This window comes from Sarcophilus harrisii, chromosome 3, assembly GCF_902635505.1.
Source record: "Sarcophilus harrisii chromosome 3, mSarHar1.11, whole genome shotgun sequence".
Classification (NCBI taxonomy): domain Eukaryota; kingdom Metazoa; phylum Chordata; class Mammalia; order Dasyuromorphia; family Dasyuridae; genus Sarcophilus; species Sarcophilus harrisii.
The window spans coordinates 293,199,263-293,223,204 of NC_045428.1; the positions used below are offsets into that span (position 1 = coordinate 293,199,263).

At 33.9% G+C, this 23,942-nt stretch overlaps 1 protein-coding gene across 2 annotated transcripts in view; it reads right to left on the reverse strand.

Moving 5' to 3' along the window:
- The window catches only part of CFAP44 (cilia and flagella associated protein 44), a 122,825-nt gene that overhangs the window by 66,205 nt on the left and 32,678 nt on the right, over positions 1-23,942 (reverse strand). For both annotated transcript variants that reach the window (XM_031959667.1, XM_031959668.1), the window contains exons 7-13: positions 14,503-14,617; positions 10,068-10,232; positions 6,242-6,397; positions 4,895-4,942; positions 3,933-4,032; positions 2,079-2,173; positions 559-768 (exon numbers count right to left, since the gene is read on the reverse strand). In XM_031959667.1, the coding sequence (XP_031815527.1) occupies positions 559-768; positions 2,079-2,173; positions 3,933-4,032; positions 4,895-4,942; positions 6,242-6,397; positions 10,068-10,232; positions 14,503-14,617 (889 nt within the window). The remainder of the gene's footprint in view (positions 1-558; positions 769-2,078; positions 2,174-3,932; positions 4,033-4,894; positions 4,943-6,241; positions 6,398-10,067; positions 10,233-14,502; positions 14,618-23,942) is intronic.

The window sequence follows — 23,942 nt, forward strand, 5'->3', positions numbered from 1 at the left end:
AGTCTTAGTTCATTCTAAGACATCAGTGAGCTGCTCTATGGGACATATGTACATATGCACAGGTGGCCTACACTCAGAAAGGTCTGAGTTCCAAATCTGCCTGAAACATCCTCAGGCACTTACTTGCTGAGTAATCCTGGGCAAATCATTTAACTTCTTGGTGCCTCAGTTTCTTCATCTTAAAATGTGCTTTTCTGTTGATAATAATAATATCTACCCCACCTCCCAGATTGTTATGAAAATCACAAGAGGCAACATATGTATAATGTTGGGCAAATCACTTAGCCTCTGCTTGCCTCAGTTTCCTCAACTATAAAATGGGTTGAATAATATCATCTACCTCCCAGGGTTGTTGTTAGAATAAAATAAGATTAGCAAAACATTTAGCACAATGGCCGACACATAGTAGGCATTATACAAATGCTAGCTATCATTGTCATCATCATCATTACTATTATTATTATTTTACACAGGATTATACAATGAGTTTAGTGAATACTAGTAGCTTAGCTGTAGACTTTCCATTAGAAATATAAAATTTTTAAACATGTTGCTTACCCCTGTGGCGAGGACCTCTCCGTTCTGTTCATATGCTAGTGCAGTAACGGCTTCTGTATGAGGCTTAAGAGCTTGCCTCAGTCGTAGCTGGGCGCCCTTCATCTGTTTCCTCCCAGCAAAAATAACAAGTCCACTGGGATCAAAAAGTTCAAGAAGGCGAATGACCCCGTCTTCAAAGCCTGCAATAATGAGTCCTCCTTGGTAGCTCACCTTAGAAACAAATAGAAGGCAGCAGTCACGATAAGGGGACTCCTCCGCCACCCTCACCAAGATCCTCTCCAGTGATTTTTCACTTTATACTGGGGAGTCTCTTGTCAAGAGAGATAAACCTTCTACTTCATCTCCTAGCAACTCACTCCTACTCCCCGACCACATCCTGCCTCCTTACTAGATGCTGGATAGCTATGACAACATCTGAATCTTTGCTTTCTGACCAAGTTTTCAGAAGCAGAGTGAGAGAGAAAGTATGATAAAGGGTCGGATTGGTCCCCCCAAAATGCAGTAAAGCATCGGTATGGTGTAATAGATAGAGATCTAGCCCCAGCACCAGATAGACTTGGGCTGAAGTCCCCACCAGCTGTGGGATCATTAGGCATCCTCTGTAAGTCTCAGTTTCCTCATCTGTAAAATGGGGATAATGTCCATAATAACTATCTTATAGACTTTCTGTGAGGAAAATATCTTGTAAAGCATGATAAATAATGTGACTAGGTATAGTCTAGGTAGCTATGGGAGTCCTCAGAAAAGGAATTGTGTACTTCAGGAGGTGTTCTTACTGCCAGTTTGATAGATTAGTGGCCTCCACTTCTATTTGAATTTGATTCTACTAGCCCAGGGCACAGAGAGGTCAAATGATTTGCCCAAGAATACATACATATATACATGAATCATTTATACACTCATAGTATAGATACATGTGTATTTGTGTGCACATACATATACCCCTATCATATGTACACATATGTGTGTACATGTGCACACAGTATATGTATCATAAATGTATACATATATATGTGATAATTATTTTTGTTCAGTCATTTTTAAGTCATATATGACTCTTTGTAACTCCATTTGGGCATTTCCTGGCAAAGATACTACAGTGGTTTGCCATTTCCTTCTCCAGCTCATTTTACAGATGAGAAATTGAGGCAAACAGGAGGAAGTGACTTGCCCAGAGTCACAGAGCTAGTAAATAACTGAGGCTAGATTTGAACTCACAAACTTACTGACTCCAAGCCTGCTATTCTATTCACTATCTGTATATAGCTGTATATAGATATAAATGTGATCTATTTTTACACACACACACACACACATATATATATATACTTATGCATACATGTATATGCATAGGTTTATATATTACATTATACACATACATATACATACACCTAAACACATATATGTTAGAGATTGAACTTAGGGCTACTTGACTTTGAAACCAGTTCTCTCACTACTTTACCACACTGTCTCTTTGTTATATTGTAAGGGCAACCAATCCTTTTAACAAGAAAGTTTACCACTCGAGGGGCCCAAAGGAGGGCTGTTCCTCCTTCTTTGAATTTCATGTGGGTCAAATAAAGTTTAGCAGCAAAGTCAAAGATGCGTACTGTACCTGGGGGGTGGGGGAGGAAAGAGAGAGAGAGAGAGAGAGAGAGAGAATTAGCTTATGTATACTAATTTTTTAAAATGATAATGATTCTTATCTAAGTGACAGAGATTTCATGAAAAAACTAAGAACTAAAAATAAATAGCCCTTTTTAAAGTTTTTTTTACCTTGCATCTTTGCCCTCAGCATACTTTGTATCAACTAATGAAGGATCTCAGTTCATTGATTATGCAGGTAGGGGGAAAGCACTGATTAAGTGCCAACTATGTTCCAGGAACTGTACTAAGCACTTTACAAATATGATCTCATTTCATAGAAAACCCTGCAAGCCAAGAACCAGGAGTGACACCCATGGTTAATGGGTTACCAATGCTCACAGGTTGTATGTGTTACCTCCCACGGAAAGGCTTTTCTGAAACACCTGATAGTTGATGCTCTTTCCTTCGTCCTTTATTCTTGTACTTATTAAACTGCTTTTACTTATACTGAGGTACTAAGTACATGTAAATTAGAGAATCATTATCTCAATTCCACTGAGTTAACACCTTGTTGTAAGATTACTTGTTTCAAGTACACTTGGCCCTCTACAAGTCTCCATAATTCTCTCTCTAGATGCAGATGGCATTTTGCAGCCCAAATCTACTGGAATTGCCTTGAATCACCGAATTGCTGAGAAGAGCCAAGTCCATTACAATTGGTTATCATATAATCTTGCTGTTGCCGTGTACAATGTTTTCTTGGTTCTGCTCACTTCACTCAGCATCAGTTAGTTCATGTAAGTATTTCTGTTGCCTGGAGTTTTGAAAGAGCTTCCTGTAGATAGAATATCAGCTGAAAACAAGAGAACCTGAGTTCAAACTGAACCTCAGACTTAGCTATCTGATCCTGGGCAAGTCATTTAATCTCCATTGTTTTAAAAAGGAGGAAGAAGGACCTCCTAATTCTTATCCTGCCTCAAGATTCTTCCAATCCATCCTTCGTTTGTCAAAGGTATTTCCAAACCAAAAGTGTGACCAGGCCAAGCTTTTATTCAAGATGTTCCAGTAAATCTCTATAGAAACTCTTCTGTTTAGCACTCAAAGTCCTTTACAATTTGGCTTCAACCTGTCTTTCCATTTGCATTTGCAACTTGTATTTATTACATTTCACTCCCCACTTTAATATTCTCTTTGGTCCAACCAGATTGCCCTTCTTTCCAAGCTCGTATGTATGGCATTACACTTCGGGTCTCTATGCCTTTTTCCAGGCTATGTCCCATTTCTGAAAGACACTCCTTCCTCATCTTTAATAGACTCTCTACCTTCTTTCCATGTTCAGGTCAAAAGCCATCTCTTCCATGAAACCTTTCTTTATCCCTTAGCTGCTAGGACCTCGAACCTGAAATCCCCTTGTATATATTTTGGTGTTTTATACACACACACACACACACACACACACACACACACACACCAATTCCCCTTGTGTAAATAACTCCTAGAGGACAGGGGCCATTTTATTTTGGTCTTTGCATCCTAAATGCCAGTCACAGTGCCTCTCACAAATGACTGCATGTTGACTGAATTTAATTTCTTTTAAAAACCAAAGCTGTTGAATTCTATATTGCAAGAAATCCCAGAAACTCTCTTTACCTCCAATAAAGGCAATGTAATCAGTGACTACCTCATGAACATTTTTTGACTAACCATAAAACTGTGGCTTTTTTTTTTTCAGAAAAATCATCAAAAATTTTTAAATAACTTTGATGGGAAAGAATAGTCATACATACAGTCCTGGGATGTAGTGGCCATGAGATAAGTGAAGGGAGAAACAACCATGGCGGTGATAGGTCCAGTGTGGAAAGAAAGCAGGCATTTTGGATCTTGGGTCTAAAAAAAAAACAAACACAGAAATAACCATTTCTAGAACTGAAAGCTAAGTTAATAAGGAATTAAAGACTAGTGTGAAAAGGTAGATGTACCATTTCATTAAAAAAAAAAAAGTTAGTTTAGTACTGGCTCTGGAATCAGAGGAATAGAAATATCTAATTCTTACTAGAGTGATTTTTAGATAATCCATTTAACTTCTGCTTGCCTAAATTTTCTCATCTATAAAAATGGGGGAAGGGGAAGGTTGGGCTAGATATCCTATGAGATTTCTTCAGGTTTTAGGTGGATGATTTAATGAAATATTTGTAATCTTAATTTTGTAACACAATTAGCCCCTCCCCACTTTCTGCTAAAATTGCATTCTACTCAATAAGATCATGGGATTCCTTCTATTACTCAATATTTAAGAATTTAGATATTGTTTTTCTAAAAACTGACAGAAAAAAACAAAAAATAAAACAAATACCACAATGTAAGACATTGGATTTTCCTTTGATGAAAATATTGTAATTTTCCCCCTACAATCATAAAACTTAAAAAATTAAGAATTAAAAATAATCAAATTATTTCTTTAAATGGTATGCTCCATGAGAATATATTTATTATCTGAAGAAATAACATATGTAAACACTACAAATCATGAAGTAAAGTTTAAATTGGATGGGACTTCACAAATCTCATTTGCAACACATTTTTATTATATGAGGAAATTTCTGATAGGTTCTGGGAATACTATTACCAATACATAAAGAAGTGTTACCTAATACTTCACCAAAACAAACAACAATTTTTCTTTTAAAAAAAATCAAAATCTTAGCAGTTAGTTATGAGAAAGGGAAAAAATCAAAGGAAGGAGACTTACTATATTTGAAAAACTAAGATCCAACTTCCATATAGCACCATTTGCATCCTAAAGAAATAAAGCAAACTATTTTCAGATATTTCTAACAATTTGACTTTTTAATTAAACTTTTTAAATGAAGATTTTAATGAGTTTAGTTAATATAAAGAACTTTAAAGTAAAAAGCATTTCCACCATAAGTGAATACTTATATAAGCAGTTAGCTGATCACAATCTGTTTGAAACTTTGATCAAAGCAATTTCCGTTTAACTTTCCAAATGCAAATAAGAATTGAAGACTATTTAAATTGCACAATAAACAAAACAGTCTGCTAATACCTATAATCAATGGAAGGGAATGAAGTCATTCTACTAGAACCAGTTAGCTGTGATGAAAATGTAAGTTGACAATAAAAAGAACTCTAGGAAGCCACTGATAGAGTATCCATAAGAACCTCCATAACCACAATGAATGTCCATAAACAGGGAATCACAGTGTACTTCCATGGTTATTTCAAGTTTACTTTCAATTAATTCAATTTACTTTTACAAGATTAATGAATATTTAATCTCATTTAAGTTTCTGATGTAGAGAATAACAAAAACATTTATTAGAAACTCAAAAAGTTATCTATCCCAAAGTACTGTCCCAATGATATTACAAGAAAGGCATTCTTTTTATCTGTCTATCCAGACTGATGGTTTAAGGTTCTCAACTGAGATTCCTTCACAGACAACCCATGTTTTCTTGTTCCTTGAGACATGAGTTACAGGCCAGCAGTCAATCTATAGCTGGGGGACTGTGTAATGCAACTCAATTTTTATAGTCTCCCTAAAGATCAGATTGGCAAGTGTTGTTCTAATAGGTGATAGAATTCATTCCATGCTTATAGAAAATTCTTATTACAGGCAGCTAGATGGTGCAGTGGATAGAAAACAGGAACTGGAGTCAGCAAGACCTGAGATGAAATTCAATTTCAGACATTTACTGACTGTGTGGTCCTGAACAAATCACTTAGTCTATGACTGACTCAATTTTCCTCATCTGTAAAATAGGAATAATAGCACTTGCTTCAAAGAATCATTATGAAGATCAAATGAGATAATAATTAGAAAGCATTTAGCAAGCTTTAAAGTGCTATGTAAGTGTTGTTATTATTAGTTTGAGCTTAATCATCTGCTGAATGGATTCCTGGTGCTGATCCCCATCAATCAAGATGGAAAATGTTCAGGAGATTTCCTCCTTAGGATAAATGAAATATTTCAATGCAGCAAATAAAGCAAAGGGATATATGACAAATAATGACACCACAAACAAGTTTATCTACCTAATACATGCAAAAGCCTAAGGGGGTGAATGGCTCTTACCTGAGCATACCAAATAGAATTCCCAGGTTTAAATATTTTCACCATCGAATAGATCTTGACATTCTTGCCTACTTGCAGTTCATTAATAGGCTCCATCTCTATCATTTCAGATTCATCAATAGCATCAGCAGTATCTATTGTCTCAAAGTCCCATATCTTTGCAGAATAAAAAATAGAGAAAAAAAGGGGGTATTTTAATCTAGCAATAATTTCTAAACATTCACATAGTCAAAAGATAATCCCAACTTTTTAAAAGTCAGTAAAGTAGAAATAAGAATAAACTACTTGAACTTTTAAAAATGTTTTATCACAATAAATCTGCATTCCAAATTCAGTTTGAAAGAGAAACCTTGTAGTTCACGATTTTGAAAATATATTGTACCTAGTATTGATTTAGATTTCTTTCTATAGCTTTTTCTTTGATCTGTCCTTTTAGTTTTCCAAGTCTTATCAGGAAGAAAGCCTCTAATATATGTTTTCTTGTTAATATCCTGTAATTGAAGTCTTAATAATTTCCTTACCCTTTTAGCTACAACCTCTGATTAACTTCTTTTTCGATAAAATTCTATTTTCTTAATTGAACAGAATTCCATTTGCTTTCCTTTCTACTCTCACTCCACTGGGAAGAAAAAGAAGCAAAACAAAATCTTGTAACAAATATTGGCAAGCGAAACAATTTTCTCCTTTGACCATGTTCAGAAAAATGCCTCTCATTCTTCAACCTAAGTTCATCAACTCTCTTCTAGAAGATGGATAGCATGGTTCATTCTCAGTCTCTGAAATTAGGAATTCACTAGGTTACGGTCCTTTGGATTCATAAAAATTTTGATCATTAAGGTTGATCAAAATTTTTATGGCTTTCAAAGCTGCTTGTTTTTAGAGTGTTGGTTACTCTAAACATTCTCTAAATTTTTCTGGTTCTGCTCATTTTGTTCTTCATTTCAATCAAATTTTTACAATTGCTCATTATAATATTTATTTCATAGTATAAATTTTTCCTCTAGTTTTGCTCCATTCACTGTCTGTATCAGTTCATAAGTTTTTGTATAAGATTTTAAAAATCATCCTTTTCTTCATTCCTTGTGGCACAAGACAATTCTATTGTATTCACATACTACAATTTGTTCAGCTATTCCCCAGATGATGATCATGGATCCCAGAAGCTGGCTTAAGACTGTGATAACTGATTGCCTTGACCATAGCCTAATCAAAGGAGGTAATATGATAGATCGCAATCTCTGGGCTCTAGTTTTTTGCCATTATATACACAAAAAAAGTCTCTATGCATATTTTTAAACAAATAGGATTTTTCCCTCTTTTTTTTATTTCTGAGGTGATAAGTTCCTAGCATTGGTATAGCTGGGTCAAAGACCATGCACTATTTATGTATAATTCCAAATTGCCTTTCAGAATGCTTAGACCCAATCACCTTTCCACAAAAAAGCATATCAGTGCATGTTTTTTTTTTTTTTCTCCCACAGCTCCTCCAACATTGTTCTTTTTCCTTTTATGTCTGTCACCTTTGTCAGTCTGATGAATGTGAAGTAGAACCTGAGTAGTTTTAATACACATTTCTCTATTATTATTGATTCAGAGCATTTTTTTTTTCATATGGCTATAGCCAGCTTGGAGTTGTTGTCTTTTCCTCCTTGAAAACTATATATTCATATCTTTAAACTATTTATTAATTGAGGAGTATCTCAATATTCTTATAAATTTGAATCCTTTCCTTATATATCTCAGAAATAAAACCTTTATCATAGAAACTTGCTGCAAAGATTTGTTCTTATTTCATTGTTTTTCTTCTAATCTTAGCTTTAAAAGAACTTTTTTTATGTTTATGTAATCAAAACAAAATTGTACATTTTGTTTTTATGATCCTCTCTATCTCTTGATTGGTCATGAATTTTTCATCTATAAGTAGGTAGCTAACTTTTTACTCGTTTATGATATGATCTTTTATATCTAGGCCACATATTCATATGAAACTTCTCCTGGCAATGTAAGGTGCTGGTTTAAACTTAATTTCTTCCATATTATTGTCTAGTTTTCTCATATTTTAATCAAATTGTGAGTCCTTATCCCATTAAATACTATCTTTGTATCTATCAAATACCAGGCTACCGGATACTTTTTCTTCTATATGTTGTGTGCCTAATCTATTTCATTTAGCAATCTCCCTATTTTTTAATCAATACTGAACTATTTTGTATTTTACTGTTTTGTAGTATAACTCGAGATCTGGTATTGCTATCCAGCCTCCTTTTGTTCCCACATTTTTTTTTCTTGAGATTCTTTATCTTTTGTGCCTCTATGTGAATTTTGATCTTTTCTACATATAATAATAATATTAATAAATATTTTATTTTTAATTTTTATTAATATAATATTTAAATATTTAATGTTATGATTATTAGTAATAAAATTATTTTCTAGTTCGGTAAAGTAATTCATTAAATAAGTAATATTGCCATTCCTATTATTTTAACCAGGTCTATTCATGTGCTAATAATATTGCTCCAATGATTTAGGTCTGTCTTTATTTCCACAGTGGTTTGTAGTTATCTTTCTAAAATTCCTGTATATATTTTAATAAGTAAATTCCCAAGTATTTTACATATTCTTCAGTTATTTTAGCTGGAATTTCTCTTGCTATCTCTCTTTTTTGGCTTCTCTTGATGTAATACAGAAATGCTGATGAATTTTCCTGCAGTCATTGTTTTAATTATTTGTAACTGAATTACTGTTACTTTTTTTGGTTCTTTGAGAATGCTATCATTGTATCATCTGTAAAAATGATAATCTTGTTTCTTTTTTACCTATGTTATTCCCTCAATTACTTTTTTGTACCTTAGTGCTATAGCTAAAATTTCTAGTACTATGTCAAACACAAGTGGTAAACTATTTTAGGAAGTTTCCATATCTATAAGTGAAAATTCCCTGATATCCTTGCTCCTAGAAAATGAAGCTCTCAAAACAGGACACTGGGTGGAGCCACAGTGCACAGAATGCTTGAGCAGAGAATCAAGAAGTCTTTGAAAACAAATCCAGTCTCAGACACTTATCAGTTGTGTGACTGGTCAAATTACTTATCCTGTGTCTCAGTGTCTTCACCTGTAAAATGGGGATAATAATAGCATCTACCTTGAGAGGTGGATGTAAAGATCAATAGTATTTGTAAAGTGCTTAGACAGTGCCTGGCACATATATAAACGCTAATATAAGGGCTATATAAAATATATTGTTTTTATTGATGAAGCTTTTGCTTACTGCCTTTATTGTGTGTATATAGAATTCCTTAATATATCAAGGCTATGATTTAAAAAAAACATAAAAATCACCAAGAATTGTCCAAGAAATTTTCAGGACTATGATATAGCACAATCAGTTCCTTTTGGCAATTTCTTATTATAAGGGGGATAGAGTGCCAGACCTGGAGTAAGGAAGATGAGTTTTCCTGAGATCAAATCCAGCCCTGGACATTCACTAGCTGTGTGACCCTGAGCAAGTTACTTAACTCTGCTTGCCTCAGTTTCCTCATCTGTAAAATGAGGTGGCAGAGGAAATGGCAAAAAACCACTCCAGTGTCTCTGCCAAGAAAACTCTAAAAGGGGTCATGAAGAGTCAGACATGACTGAAAAAAGTTTGGACAAGGAACTTAATAAGAATTAAAAAGAATCTGATCTTATAACACAGTGTCACTCACCCCATTTATAGAACAGTCTTTGAGTAAGTAACTTTACTTGCTTATTTCCAACCATTAAGAAAGAGATGGATTGCAAGTTTTAAAAAATAGGATTCTGTTCAAATCCACAAAGAAACTCACCCTAATGCATCCGTCATCTCCAGCTGTGATGATTTCTCCTTCGTCTATCATTATCTGGTTAATGGGGCCGATGTGGCAGGTTCTTCTTGCATGTCGACAAAGTTCTACCTTGATGAGGCCCCCCTCCCAGAGCAGCAAATTGCCCCACTGTGATCCTGTGAGCACCTTTCAGGCATGGGGAGAAGAAATAAATATTTATTTCTAAATTCTGTGGTGAAAATTATAATTTCTGAGAAAGTATTCTACTAATAGGTTATTCAGCAAATGGTTGGAGTATTTGGTCAAGCGAAGAAACTCCAGGTAACAAATAAAATGCCAACAATGGTCCTCCACCACCTACTCTAAGACCAATGCCATATTTTAAATCAAGAGCAATCTCAGAATACCTCTCACATCATACATACCTTCCTATTCTCTTTGAGGGGGTCTTTTTGTGTCAACTTAACTTATTTTTTCTAACTTGTTTATTTAGTCAGTCACAGAGTTCTGTAAATCCCTCCTTTAAAATGTCTTTTCTGTCCATAACCTGTTTTCCATTTCCATTGTCATCCTAATTCAAGCTCTCATGAACTTATGCCTAGATTGCTTAAATAACCTCCTTTCTGACTTCTGATTTTTTTTTTTTTGCATGACTCTAAGTGGTCTGTGATTAGATATCAAAGGATTACTGAATTTGAGATGTGGGATGAGGAATTACATCTCCCCCCTGCACACACACTCCCTTCTAACTGAAATTTAGCATTTTATTTGATGATTTTAAAGCATTATTCTGAGAAGGGAGTCTATCCAGACATTTCTTCGGATCATCAAAACTATCCTAGATACCAAAAAATTAAGAATTGTTCTGATCCATTCTACATTTGATCGCCAGACTAATATCTCTAACTCCTCTATTTAAAATTATTCAGATTCTCAACTGTCTACTACATCAAGCATAAATTATTGTCTGACTAATACCTCTTTTGATGATCTAGCTGGACTCTTGCTCAGCTGATTTATTACTATTTTCTTGCATAAATGAATTGGTCCAATCAAGATAGTTTTCTCAGTGTCACCATACAAATAAACTACTTCCTTCCACCACAATACTTCCCCTTTGATTCTTTCTTCATTTGAAAAGTTCTTTCTCTTTCTTTTTTCATGTTTGTTTTTTATGTTTTTTTAAAGAAAAAAATTGTCACACATACAGCAGAATGTAAGAGAATTCAATATAAGGCAGTAAATTTCCATTTCAAGAAAACTTGTATATAAATATTACACATTGTGTACAGAACTGATCAACTTTTCTTTGTTTCCTTGAAGGTTTTCTTTTGTTGTCTGCTGTGTACTTTTTACTTTATTCTTTTTTCCCTCTTCCTATTCCCCTCCCCCAAGAAGGCTACAATAAGACAAGATATATTTACATATGTACACACATATACATATGCATACATACATGCAAAATATATGTGCATGCATATAAAATATAAACATATATGCATGTGTATATATGTTATATATGCATATACATGTTTATACACATCTTTGTAAAACCATACTAAGCTTGTTTATTTTCTGTATTGTTGTTTCTTTCTTTTTAAGTTTAACTCTTTCTATTGTTTCCTAAAATCACCAACTCATCACTTCCTACACTATAGCAATATTCCAATCTCATAATGTCTAAAACAATATTGGTTAATACATATAATGTAATTTCTCCATTTTTCTCTTTTATTCAAATAATTATTATCACTAGTTTGTTTGGCTTTTACATAATAAATTCTACTCCTGATCTTTATTTTATTATTGTGTCTGTCTCTTATTTCCTATCCCTCCTAACTAATCTGCTGTACTTCTAACTACTACCTTGTCTTCCTGTTACTGACCCCCTCCAAGGATTCCTCCCTTATCCTTTCCCCTTGCCCTCTAGAAAACTTTTATAGTCTTTCAAATATATATGTTATTCCATTTCTGTTAATCTACACACCCTTCTTCTATTACTCTCTCTCTCTCTCTCATCCTATTCCTTCATCTTCTTATTTCTTTATAAATTTAGAAGACTTTTCTTCCCTTCTAGGTATATGTATGTTTGTAGGTATTATTCCCTCTTTAACCCATTCCTGATATGAGTTGGATTCCAGAATTATCAGTCCTCCTCTCCCCATTTCATTCTGTCAGTTTTTCCTCCCACACTTCATTTGTATACATAATTATCATTTTTTACCTTTTCCTATACAGTTTTGCTTTTTAAAATCACATCCTACTCAGCTACTTAATAACGAATGACAGTCTTAGACATAAGGTTTGCATTTCCACATATAAAACATAAAGTTTGTACTTTATTGAGTCCCTTACATTTAGTCTTTGATGGTTTTTTCCCCTGAGGCAATTGGGTTTAAGTGACTTGCCCAGGATCACACAGCTAAGAAGTGTTAAGTGTCTGAGATCGAATTTGAACTCAAAAAAAAAAAAAAAAAAGATGAAAGAGGGAGAAGGAGAGGGAGACAGAAATAGAGATGGAGACAGAGAGGGAGAGGGAGAAAGAAGGAGAGGGAAGGAGAGACAGAGAGGGAGAGGGAGCCAAAGAATGAGAGCAAGAGGGAGAGGGAAGGAGAGAGGGACAGGAAGAGGGAGAGGCAAAGAGAGAGGAAGAGGGAAGAGAAAGGGAGAGGGAAAAAGAGAGGGAAAGGAAGAGATAGAGGAAGAGGAAGAGGGAGAGGGAAAGGGAGAAGGAAAGGGAGAGAGAAACAAAGAAGGAAAGGGAGAGTCAGTGTCCAGTTCAACAGGGATGATATTTCCCTTGAGGAAGAAACTGAGGGGACCAGTCTAGTGCCCACTGAATCATTAAGTTGATAGAATACAGACCCTGCAGGAGAGTTAGTTATAACTGAACCTCCCCTGGGGGTATTAATTCCCTATGGGAGTAACTAAAGGTTGGGTTTGTATCCAAGTTGCTTTAATGTCCTGGGTTGGGGACTTGCCTACAGAAAAAACAGATTGGGAATTTAGGTTCTTATAGAAACCATAAAACGATGTGATGTGATATATTATATGATGTGATGTGATATATAATCTATAATATATTAACAAATTCTAAATTTTACATGGTCAAAGGAGATGAATGCAGTTTACACTGAAGAAATTGGGAATCACCACATGAAAAAAAAATTGCATAGCCTTACTAGCAATAAAAAATATGCAAACTAAAACAGCTTTAAGGTACCAATTACACAAATAAAAAATAAATTTAAAGGATATGATTCCTTATTGGCATAGATGCTGGTGATATTATACATTTTCTTTTTTTTTTTTTTTCCAGAGGGTTAGCTACAAAACAATTCATCTTCTTGGATTTAGTACTTTCACTCTGGATTATATAAGTAAATAACTGAAAAGGCATAAGGCAGTGGTTCTCAAAGTATGGTCTAGAGAATCCTGGGGATCTCTGAAACTCTTTTAGAGGGTCTACAAATTCAAAAGTAGTTTTTATTTCCAATATGGTAAATGTCTATAAATATAATCCAGATAAACAAAAACGCTTTGGAGAGATCCTCAATAATTTTTAATAGGATAAAGATACTGAAAACAAAAGTTTGAGAACCACTGGGATAAGAGATGGGGAATGGGGAGAGAAATAATTTGTACAACATATTCCTAACAGCACCATAAGTAGCACAGTAGATCACATGCTGGACTTGGAGTCAGGAAGATATGAGTTCAAATTCAGCCTGAGACACTTATTGTCTTGCTTTGGAGGTCACTTGATGTCTAGCTGCTCTAGTCTCCTCAACATATAAGGGGGATAACAACAGTACCTAACTCACAGCGTTGTTGTGAGGATCATATGATGCAATATTTGTAAAACATCTAGCATGCAATAGGGTGCTTAATAAATAATTGTTTTCTTCTGCTACTGTGAAAAGCAAAAAAAAAAGTGGAAGCCACAGAATTAAAAAAAAAAAATGATAAAATCTACTCCCTGGTAACTGACAATCAAATCTTGTTTACCTTCATATCTTCCCCATACCTAGAACACTGCCTTTCAGGTTGTTGTTGTTATCATTATTGTTGAAAGGGGTGGTGGGGGTAATAACAGAAATAGCAGTAGTAGTAACAACAGCAGCAGCACTACTAGTAGTAGTCATTATATCATTATTTATACTACTGTGAATTAATAAGGAAACCTTTATAGCTAGCTTGTAAATTAATATTATTGAATATTATATCACATATACTATTTTAAATAAGATCATTATTTAAAATTACAAGTAAATGCTATGTTAAGTAATATTAAATGAAAGAATAGAAAATAATATGTATGTACACACTGATTATTACAATGAAAATTTATTAATTCATATTAAAGAAAACCTAAAGGTAAATATTTTAAATTTTGAAGTTGGTTGGTTTCCTTATTTCTGCAGAGTTGATTAAGTTCACAAAAAATAGTGCTTACTTTCCCATCAGGCAGTTCCACATAACCTTCTATATCAGTCACTGCTGTTTTGCCAAATCTACCCAGAAACCCTTGGAGTTTGAGACCAGTGAATGTTAAAGCCATTAACCAGAACCTAAACACAGAAAAAGAAAACAAAAGAAAAAACAGGATGCAAATATCTCTCAGACTAAATGTTCTTTCTTTCCATAGCATTTTATTCTGACAGGTTGAAATGAAACCAGTGGTTCAATCCCTGTTCTGTTGTATATACTTTTCCTCTGAAGTTATTTTCCCTCTAAAAAATCCCAAGGGAAAAGAAGTTTAAATGGCTGTTAAATAAGGAAATTAAACTAAATATATTCCTTTGTATCCATATCTGTGGGTAATGCCCCCTGGATGAAGGAGATCTAAATGCCCCATCAATCCAATGAGAATTAACTTCTGTGGAATTCCCCCCATTCTTCCTTCATCAGAATCTTCCTCAAGATATCTTTATAGACAAAAAGGAAAAAAGAAGCACATGGCAAATACAAATACATAGTTAGTTGTATGTAGAACAAGGTGAATAATTATACCAAAGAAGATTTGGATTATTGAATATTAATGATTCAATGGAGCTACTTGCTCTTTGTGACCTTGTAGTAGACACTTAATCTCTATAAGAAAGGAGGAGGTTATAATGCCCCTTCCAGCTTGAAATTCTATGATCCAATGGAATGAAATATTGTAGAAGATTAATTTAGTCCCATTTATTGTGATAGAATGAACACAAGAGTTCAAATTCTGCCTCTGATATTTTTTGACAATGTCTCTGAGCTTCAGTTTCCTAGTGTATAAGATGAAAGTAATAATACCTGTACAATATACCTTATAGAGTCGTTATAAGGAATATATTTTTGAACTGTTAAGTGCTATTTAAATGTGCCATTAGGGCAGCTGGGTGGCACAGGAGATACAGCATCAGTTTATTATAACAATAATTCCTATTCATGCAGCATTTTTAACATTTACAAAGTAATGTCTTAGATGAAAACATGAATTGCACCATTATCAAATTTTTGCTCACCATAAAGCTAGAAGGAATGGCAAATATGTCAGATGACATCACTGGGATCTAAAAGGTCGTATAGACTGGCCAAATGTACAAGATTTCCTTATTTTTGTATGGACCTATGACTTCATTCATGTAGGCAGTTCACACTGAAGAAACTCACCAATGAATATTGGTAATACGTCAGCCATAGAAAGTTATCTTGGACACTGAGAGATGAACATGGCTTGCCCAGGGTCACAAATCAATACATGTCAGAAGCAGATTAAAATTAATTTAAGGAGAAATAATTGTCTCTTCCATATTCTGAAGACTAGAATGGCACAGACTCAAATTTCTAAAAGTTGTTTATGTGGATGAATATTAAGGAAGGGTAAAGGTAAGGATTACCCTTGTGTATATCGTTCTGCAAAGGAAAATCCAGTAGAATGGATCCATCCATAGGACAGATCTTTAGACCATCAGAAAATTGGCCCTACCTCTAACCAAATCCTGTGAGATAGGACACCAATTCTATTAACTATATCTAATAAAAAGAGATTTACTTAACTATAACAGGCGGATATTCAGCAGGGATATGATCTTGATTTAGCTGAGTGAAGCTCCTCTGATTTTGTTTTAGCTATGCTGACCAATCAAGCCCAGGAGAAAAACTCTGGAATTTCTTTGATCTGGCTTTTGTACTTAAGCCCTTGGGAATCTATGTCCACAGCCAAGCTTTGGTCTCTTGAGTCAAATAAGTTAAGTCTTTAAGATAGTTTCAATACCTTTTAAGGGAAAATTAGTTTGGCCTATATGTTAAATATTGTTCTGACTACATAGAGTAAGCACTATCTATCTAATTAATAAAAAAATGTATTTTAAAAGAATATAAGACTAGTAACCCTAGTCAAAAACCATGATTATAAAAATTCAGAAATAAAAATTCAAAATGTAAAAAAGTAGTTATATGTCTAAAATCAGGAGCTAATCTTTCAGAAGCTTTTCCATTAAGGGTGAAGTAAAATAAGGATGTCCATTGTCATATCATTCTTTTTTATTTGATATAGTCTTGGAAATACTAATTGTTGTAATAAGACAACAGAAAAAAACTGAGGGAATAAGCATAGTCAAAGAAGAATTTGTTGATATTCTACTAGAGAACTCTAGAGATTCAACTAACAATCAGTTGTAATAATAATCAGAAAAATAACATGATGTAAAATAGACTCACAAAAATTTCAGTCTTTCTATATATTATTTACACAACTCAACATTGGATAGAAAAAAATTACATTCAAAATAACTACAAAACATCTAAAATATCTGCAATCAACCTACTAAGACATACTCAAAGTTTATATAAATATAAATACAAAACACTCTTTATAGAAATAAAGGAAGATTTGAATCATTGGAAAGCTATTAATTGCTAATGGATGGATTGTGCCAATATAATAAAACTGATGGCACTATTTAAATTTATTTACATAGCATCATAGAAATCAAACTCACAAATGATTATATTATAGAAATATATAAAATAATAATAAAATTAATCTCTAGGAATAAAAAAATTAAGAATCCCAATGCCCAGTACTATCAGATATAAAAGTATCCTATGAAACAGTACTTACCAATGCTATCTAGTATTGATTAAATAAAAGAAAAGTCAATCAATTGAATAGAGTAGGTAAGACCTAGCAGTAATAAAAAATAGCAACACAATGTTCACTAAACCAAAAAAAACCTAATTAATGGATAAGAACTCCTTATTTGATCAAAATTGAAAAGAAAACTAGAAAATGTTTTGGAAGAAATTTTCTATGAACCAGCATCTTTCACCATAAATACCACAATAAGTTTTAAATGGATTTTCTTGTTCATTTATTTCAACCATGTCTAATTCTGTGTAACATGATTTGGGATTTTCTTGGCAAAAATACTTGAATGGTTTGCCATTTTCTTCTCCAGTTCATTTTACAGATGAGAAAACTGAGGTAAATATAATAGGGTCACATAACTAGTGACTGTCTTGAATCTGGATTTGAATTCAGGTCTTCCTGACTCCCGATTCAAGATTTTATCCACTGTCACCTAGATGTCCCTTCCAAATATATAATAATTTTAAAAGGTCATTTTTTTAAATTAGAGGAAAGAGAAACTTTAAGTATTGCTAGGAGAGGAATTCTTGACTAAACAAGAATTTCAAGTGATCATTGCAATAAAATGGAAAATTTCTATTACATTTAATTAAAAAAGCTTAAAACAATCAAACCTATGCAGCTAGAATTAGAGGAGAAACAATTAATTGGGGGAAATATAGAAAATTTCTCTAATAGAGTCTGGTATTGAAGATATATAAGAAATTGGCACAATTTTAAAAGGAAAAAAAAGCAGTTTTTCAATTCTCAAAGGATAAGAACACTGCAAAAATTGCTAAGAGAAATGAAAAATAAAACATCTCTGAGATTTCATGTTACATACATATCACATAGACAATAATGAAAGAAAACTTGTTGCTGGAGGGAATATGAAAGGACAGGAACACTGTTATACTACAGTAAAAATGTGAAATGATTTGAATTCATTCTGGAAAACTTGGAATTTGGAACTGAAAAAAAATGCCACTAAACCATACAAAGTCTTTGAACCAATTGATACTATTTCTAGTCATGCACAGTCACAGGTTTCAAAGACTGAGGAAAATAAACAACTGGGGAATGGCTGAACAAATTATGCTATATGAGTACAATAGAATATGATGGTACTGTAAGAAATGATGAAGGGGATGGTAAAACATTCATCTGTGAAGAATGAACTGATGCAAAATGAAGTGAGCAGAACCAGGAGAACATTTATATAATAACAAATAATAGTGTAAAGACAAACAACTAAATTATTCAAATTTAGAAACTCTATCAACACAATGACCAAACATAATTCCAGAGGACTGATGATGAAACATACTTACCCCTTCTTCTAAAAGTCATAGACAAAATGCATATGTACCTATTGAAACCTAATTTTTTTTTAACATGGCCAATGTAGGAAATTGTTTTGTTTAATTATACATGTTTGTATTGGGGTTTGTTTTTCTTACTTTTTAAATAGGGGTTCGTAGATAGGAGGGAGAGAATGTGAACCTAAAAATAAAATAAAATTGAAATTTTAAAAAAAGCCTGAGGGGAATGACTTATATGTACAAAAGTATTTATACTAAAGCTTTTTTGTATTATAATTATAATTTATTGTAAATTGTAATCATTTAGGCTCCCATTGACTGAGGAATAGTTGTGGTGTATGAATGTAATGGAATATTATTACACCATAAAAAATAACAAATACAACAAATTTGGGAAAACATAGGAAAATTTTATGAACTGAGAAACAGTAAAAGAAGCAAAAGAATTTACACAATGATTACTATAATGTAAAGGAAAACAACCTTGAAAGATTATAGAACTCTGATCAATGCAGTAAACATCATGACTTCAGAAACTGGTGATGGTGCATGCATCCACCTCTTGGCAGAAAGATGATGGACTAGAAGTACAAAATGAGACATTTTCAGACAAGATCAATGTGTTGAATTATTTTGCTTGACTATAAGTTTTTGTTATGAGGGAAGATTTCTATTTGGGAAGAAGAGTTAGTGTACAGTGATAGAGATACAAAAGAAAAATAACATTATGTATTTAAAAAACAAATTAAAAGAGTAAAAGGAAACTCATAAGGGGACAGAATGAGGGCAGTTTTGTTACTATTGTGCAAAATTTGATATACATTTTGAAAAGCAAGCTATACTATAACAATTCAGTTTCATACTCAATTTTTTTCTTCATGTACTGTAACGTCCAAAATATTTTTGAAAACAGTCCAATCTTGAGTCCTTTTTCTGTTTGAATACTACTTATTTCAAACACCCTTCCCATTTCCCACCCCCACCCAAGTGGCTATTTTAGTTTGTTGTTATTTACTAAAGAAGAAGAGAATACATTTTAATATAGCTGCTTCCCTTCTTCAGTCCCTTTATTTCTGTCTTTCACTTAAAATGAAAGGAAAGGCAAGCCAGAAAACTTTAGTTTGGATAGTAAAACTTTAGTGAAAATAGTTATCAATAAAGTCTTTTACTTTCTTCTTCTATGCTGTGACATGTTTCTCTACACGAGCAAGATAAAAATTTTTCTTGGCAAAGGAAAATTGAGCAGATTTTTCAGTGTTTTTATAATTATATATATTTTCATTACCAATAGCAGTAGTGTCATGACATTCATACTTTTTAATACCTGTTTGCCACATGAAGTAGTGGAAATAATACCTTTAAGGAAGTTGAGAAGACTGATTGCCCCAGGCCAACTACAAACTGAGGAAGTTGATATTGAAGGCAGAATACTCCTGAAAGCACTGACAGATCATTTTAGAAGGAATCTCAGGAAGAAGATACGCCCCAAAATGGGGGAAATATATATAAAGATACTATTTCTATCAAAAAGATGATTGAGAGAACATCAGCAAATAACAATCTCTATCCTTTCTTTCTGATCTCAATAAAATCATTGAGAATTGATCTACGCATTCTTCAAATGGTATCCTTAATGAAAATATAAGATGAAAATGGGAAGACTTTTGCAGATTATTGTATGAGGCAGATTTACATCTTCACAGTTATATCTTCATTAGAGACAATAAAACTCTACTTTCTATTATTTGTTGATTACAAAAAAGAGTTTGACTTTAGAACCAAAAGTTTAAAAGGCTCTCCTCTAAAAAAAAAAATAAAAAATTAAGACCACATATAAATTAAGACCATAAAAGATGACTAGATAAATGCAAGATTGAGACAACTCTTCAACGACAATCTGATTATTGTCACTACTAATCAATTCTGTTGTTTAAATAGCCTTTATATTTACTGCTGTAATTTTCTCCTGAATGTCATGAGGCTGATATCTTTTCTCCACACTCTCTCTACTATTTCTCTGGAATTTTTCACAATCATTCCATGATATTCAAAAAGTTGGGAAGAAGTGATTTTCTTTTTCAAAAACTACATGTTTGGAATTTCTTGGGAAGAGGAAGATACCCCCCCCCCAAATAGAAAAATATATAGAGAGATAATATTTCTATCACAAAGGTAATTGAGAGGACAGTCACTTCCTTTTGGTATACCCCTATATTGCTTTGTCAAATGTATGTATGTATGTATGTATGTATGTCAAATGTACAAGTAATTAATTATATTGCATATCTATTTCTATAATATTTCCAGTAAAATTCAGAGTATAAATTATACAGATTAGAAGATTTACCGGTATCTAGTTTCCATTTATTCAATAAAATTAGTTACTAATTTAGATTTTAAAAACCAAAGAAATTCCTTTCCATCATCCACTGCTTAATCATTCTTCCAGTTTCTGGTTTTTTTTTCCCTCAATGCCTTGCATTCTTCTCACTCACTCATTCTACTTCCATCTTCCAAAACGGAGCCATTGACTCCATTTCTTAGTCCCTGCAGGATCAAGATCTATTTCTGCTGGAGCTCTCAACCTGATCTTTTGATTTCAAGTATAAGCTGAATTCCTCAAAGCCTCCTGAAGCTTCTGTATTCAGTTGGTATCCATTAAATGATAAAAACTGGAAATGGAAAGGAACTTTAGCATTTAGATAGTTCAAGTCCAAAAAGATTAAGAGGATTGCTCAAAGTCCCACAGGTAATAAATGGCAGAATTGAGATCTGAACTCAAATCTTCTGATGCAAATTCCAAATTTTCACTGTTACCTATCTGCCTTCCTACATTCAATCCACAGAAATTTCTTAGGCAGATTTTTCTGTATTCTAAGCTAATAGTAGCCTTGGTCTGACCCGTCAATCTTCTTGATATTTTTGGTTCCTCATAACTTTTCTTCTTTTTTCCCCTAGTAACTTGATTTCCCCAACCCCTTTAACTTCAAACAAATCTCTAAGAATATGATACTCTTTCTATTCTTCTAGAAGTTTTCATTTCCTTTATCTTTTTCTTAGCTCTTAGGGTTAATTATAAATATGGTCATCTCTCCCTTATTCTTAAAAAGCCTTACACTTATTCTTCACTATGTAGTCTTCCATTCAGTGACTCTAGTCTCCTGGCCATTGAGGGAGAAACTCCTGAACAAGACATTCTTGTTAGTTCCAGGCATTTTCTCTGGCTTTCCCTCATGTTTGTAATGTCCTCCTTTCCCATCTCTGCCTTTCCTAGTTTCAAATTCCAACTAACATCCCATCTTCCCAACCTCTCTCAATTCTAGTCCTCTCTTTTGTTTCCTATTTATTTTGCTGATAGCTTTGTATATATTAATTTGTTTTCATCCCCAATTAGATTGTGAGGTTTTTTAAAAAAATTTATTTTATTTGAAAAAAGAGAGTAAGAAAAAAGTAAAACAGAAAACAAATACAAAACAAAAGAGAACATTGTCATGTGCCCAGCAGAACATCAGGGAGGATTCAAAATATATAACAACAAATCAAGAAAGATCAAGAAAGAATATATATATTAGTAGAAGAAATTATATTCATGAATGTCCTTTTTTTACTTCCTTGTAAATTATTCTTCAGTTCTCTGCTGTGCACCTTATTTACTTTATTCTTTTTTCCCCTTTCATTCCCTCCCCCACCTCCAAGTAAGCTAGAGTTAAGAAAAGATCTATTTATGTATACATATGTAGATATATATACATACACATACTTACCCCCACACATACATGCATACACACATCTTTCTTATCCCTGCTGCTTCTTTGATTCTGTTCCATAACTTGCCTTGCTATTTCTTAACCTCCCCCACCCAAGGATTCCTTTCTTGTCTTCTTCCTTCACCCTTTTCTTCCCCATCCACCCATCCTTTCCCCCATTATTTCTTTATAGATTTTGGAAAATGCTATCTCTACCCTTCATGGTATATATGTCACATTGCCTATTGAACCCATTACTGATGTGAGTGGGTTTTCAGAAAACGAGCCTTCCTCTCCCCTCTAATGCCTCTGTGTCTATTCTTCCTCAGCACCTCATTTATATAACATGATTACTATTTTTACCTTAACTGCCACCCTTTTTTGAGTTACCCTACTGTTGATGTGAATCTTAAAGATACAACATATATACATATATAAAAATATGTATATATGTATAATTTGTCCATGTTTAAACAGTGTATTCATGTTAAATTACTTAAAACTGATCTTTCATATTGGCTCATATTTGTTAAATTTTCCATTAAGTTCAGTTTCATTGATAGAAAGTCCTGAAAATCTACAAGTTCTTTGAATGTCCATTTTTTTCTCATTTAAAATTATGGAAGCTTCCCTTTAGTTCTCCCTTCTGACCAGGAACCCCAGACCAAGAGGACATCCTCCTGCAAGTGCCCACAGTCAGCAATGCCCCTACCCCCATGCCTCTGCATTCACCCGGGGCTGGTTCCTTCTTCCCCAGGGCCTTGTCTCAGCAGCATGGCCTGGCATTCCCAATCAGTCAAGGTTCACTCTTCCCAGGGTTCTGACTCCAGAAACAGTCCAGCAGGTGAAAGTCTCTGTGGTTCCTGCTGAGGCTCCAGCCACACCCAGCTATCCCCAAGGATCCTCACTAGGTATTTCTGCTGAGCTAGCCCAAAAGTATTTGCACTTCAGACAGGTTAACACCCCCCTCCCCCAGCCCTTCAGAATTTCTTGGGTTGTATCAGGAGAACCCCTGTTCTACCCCAACTCTTCTCAATCTCTACCCCCACCCATGTTTGCATGGGGGGGTAGATGCAAAATCCTGAGACGCAAAAATGTTTGTAGGGAAAATCTGGAGAGCTTGAAATTTACCAACCTGCTCCACCATCTTCCCAAGATCCTCCCTTCTGTGAGTTCTTTAAAGGCAAGGACTGTCTATTGGCTCTTTTTACATTCTTAGCATTTAGCACAATCCCTGACATACATTAGGTGCTTAATAAATCTTTATTGACTGCTGACCACCCTCTGCTCCAGGATACTTACTGTTCTTTGTGTTTTTGTGGCATTGATAGAGACTGGTTTTCCCATTTTTCTGACCTTTTCTTTCCTGGATATTAAAAGAGTGTCCAAAACTCTACCCTTTTCTCTTTTCTCTCTGCCCTCTCACTAGGAAAGCTCACCAACCACCATGGGTTGGGTTCAATGATCATCTCTTTGTAGATGACTCCCAGACCTACCTCTCTTGCCTAAGTCTTTCTCCTGAGCCCTGGATTCACACTCTACCACTGGACATTTCTAACTAGATATACATAAGTACCTCGAATGCAATATGCTGAAAACAGAACTCATCTAACAAAACTCAACTTTACCCTTTTCTCAAACTCATCCCTTTTATGAACTTCCTTATTTAGTTATAGATTCCTTCCAGACCTTCATCTTTGATTCCTCAATCTTATCT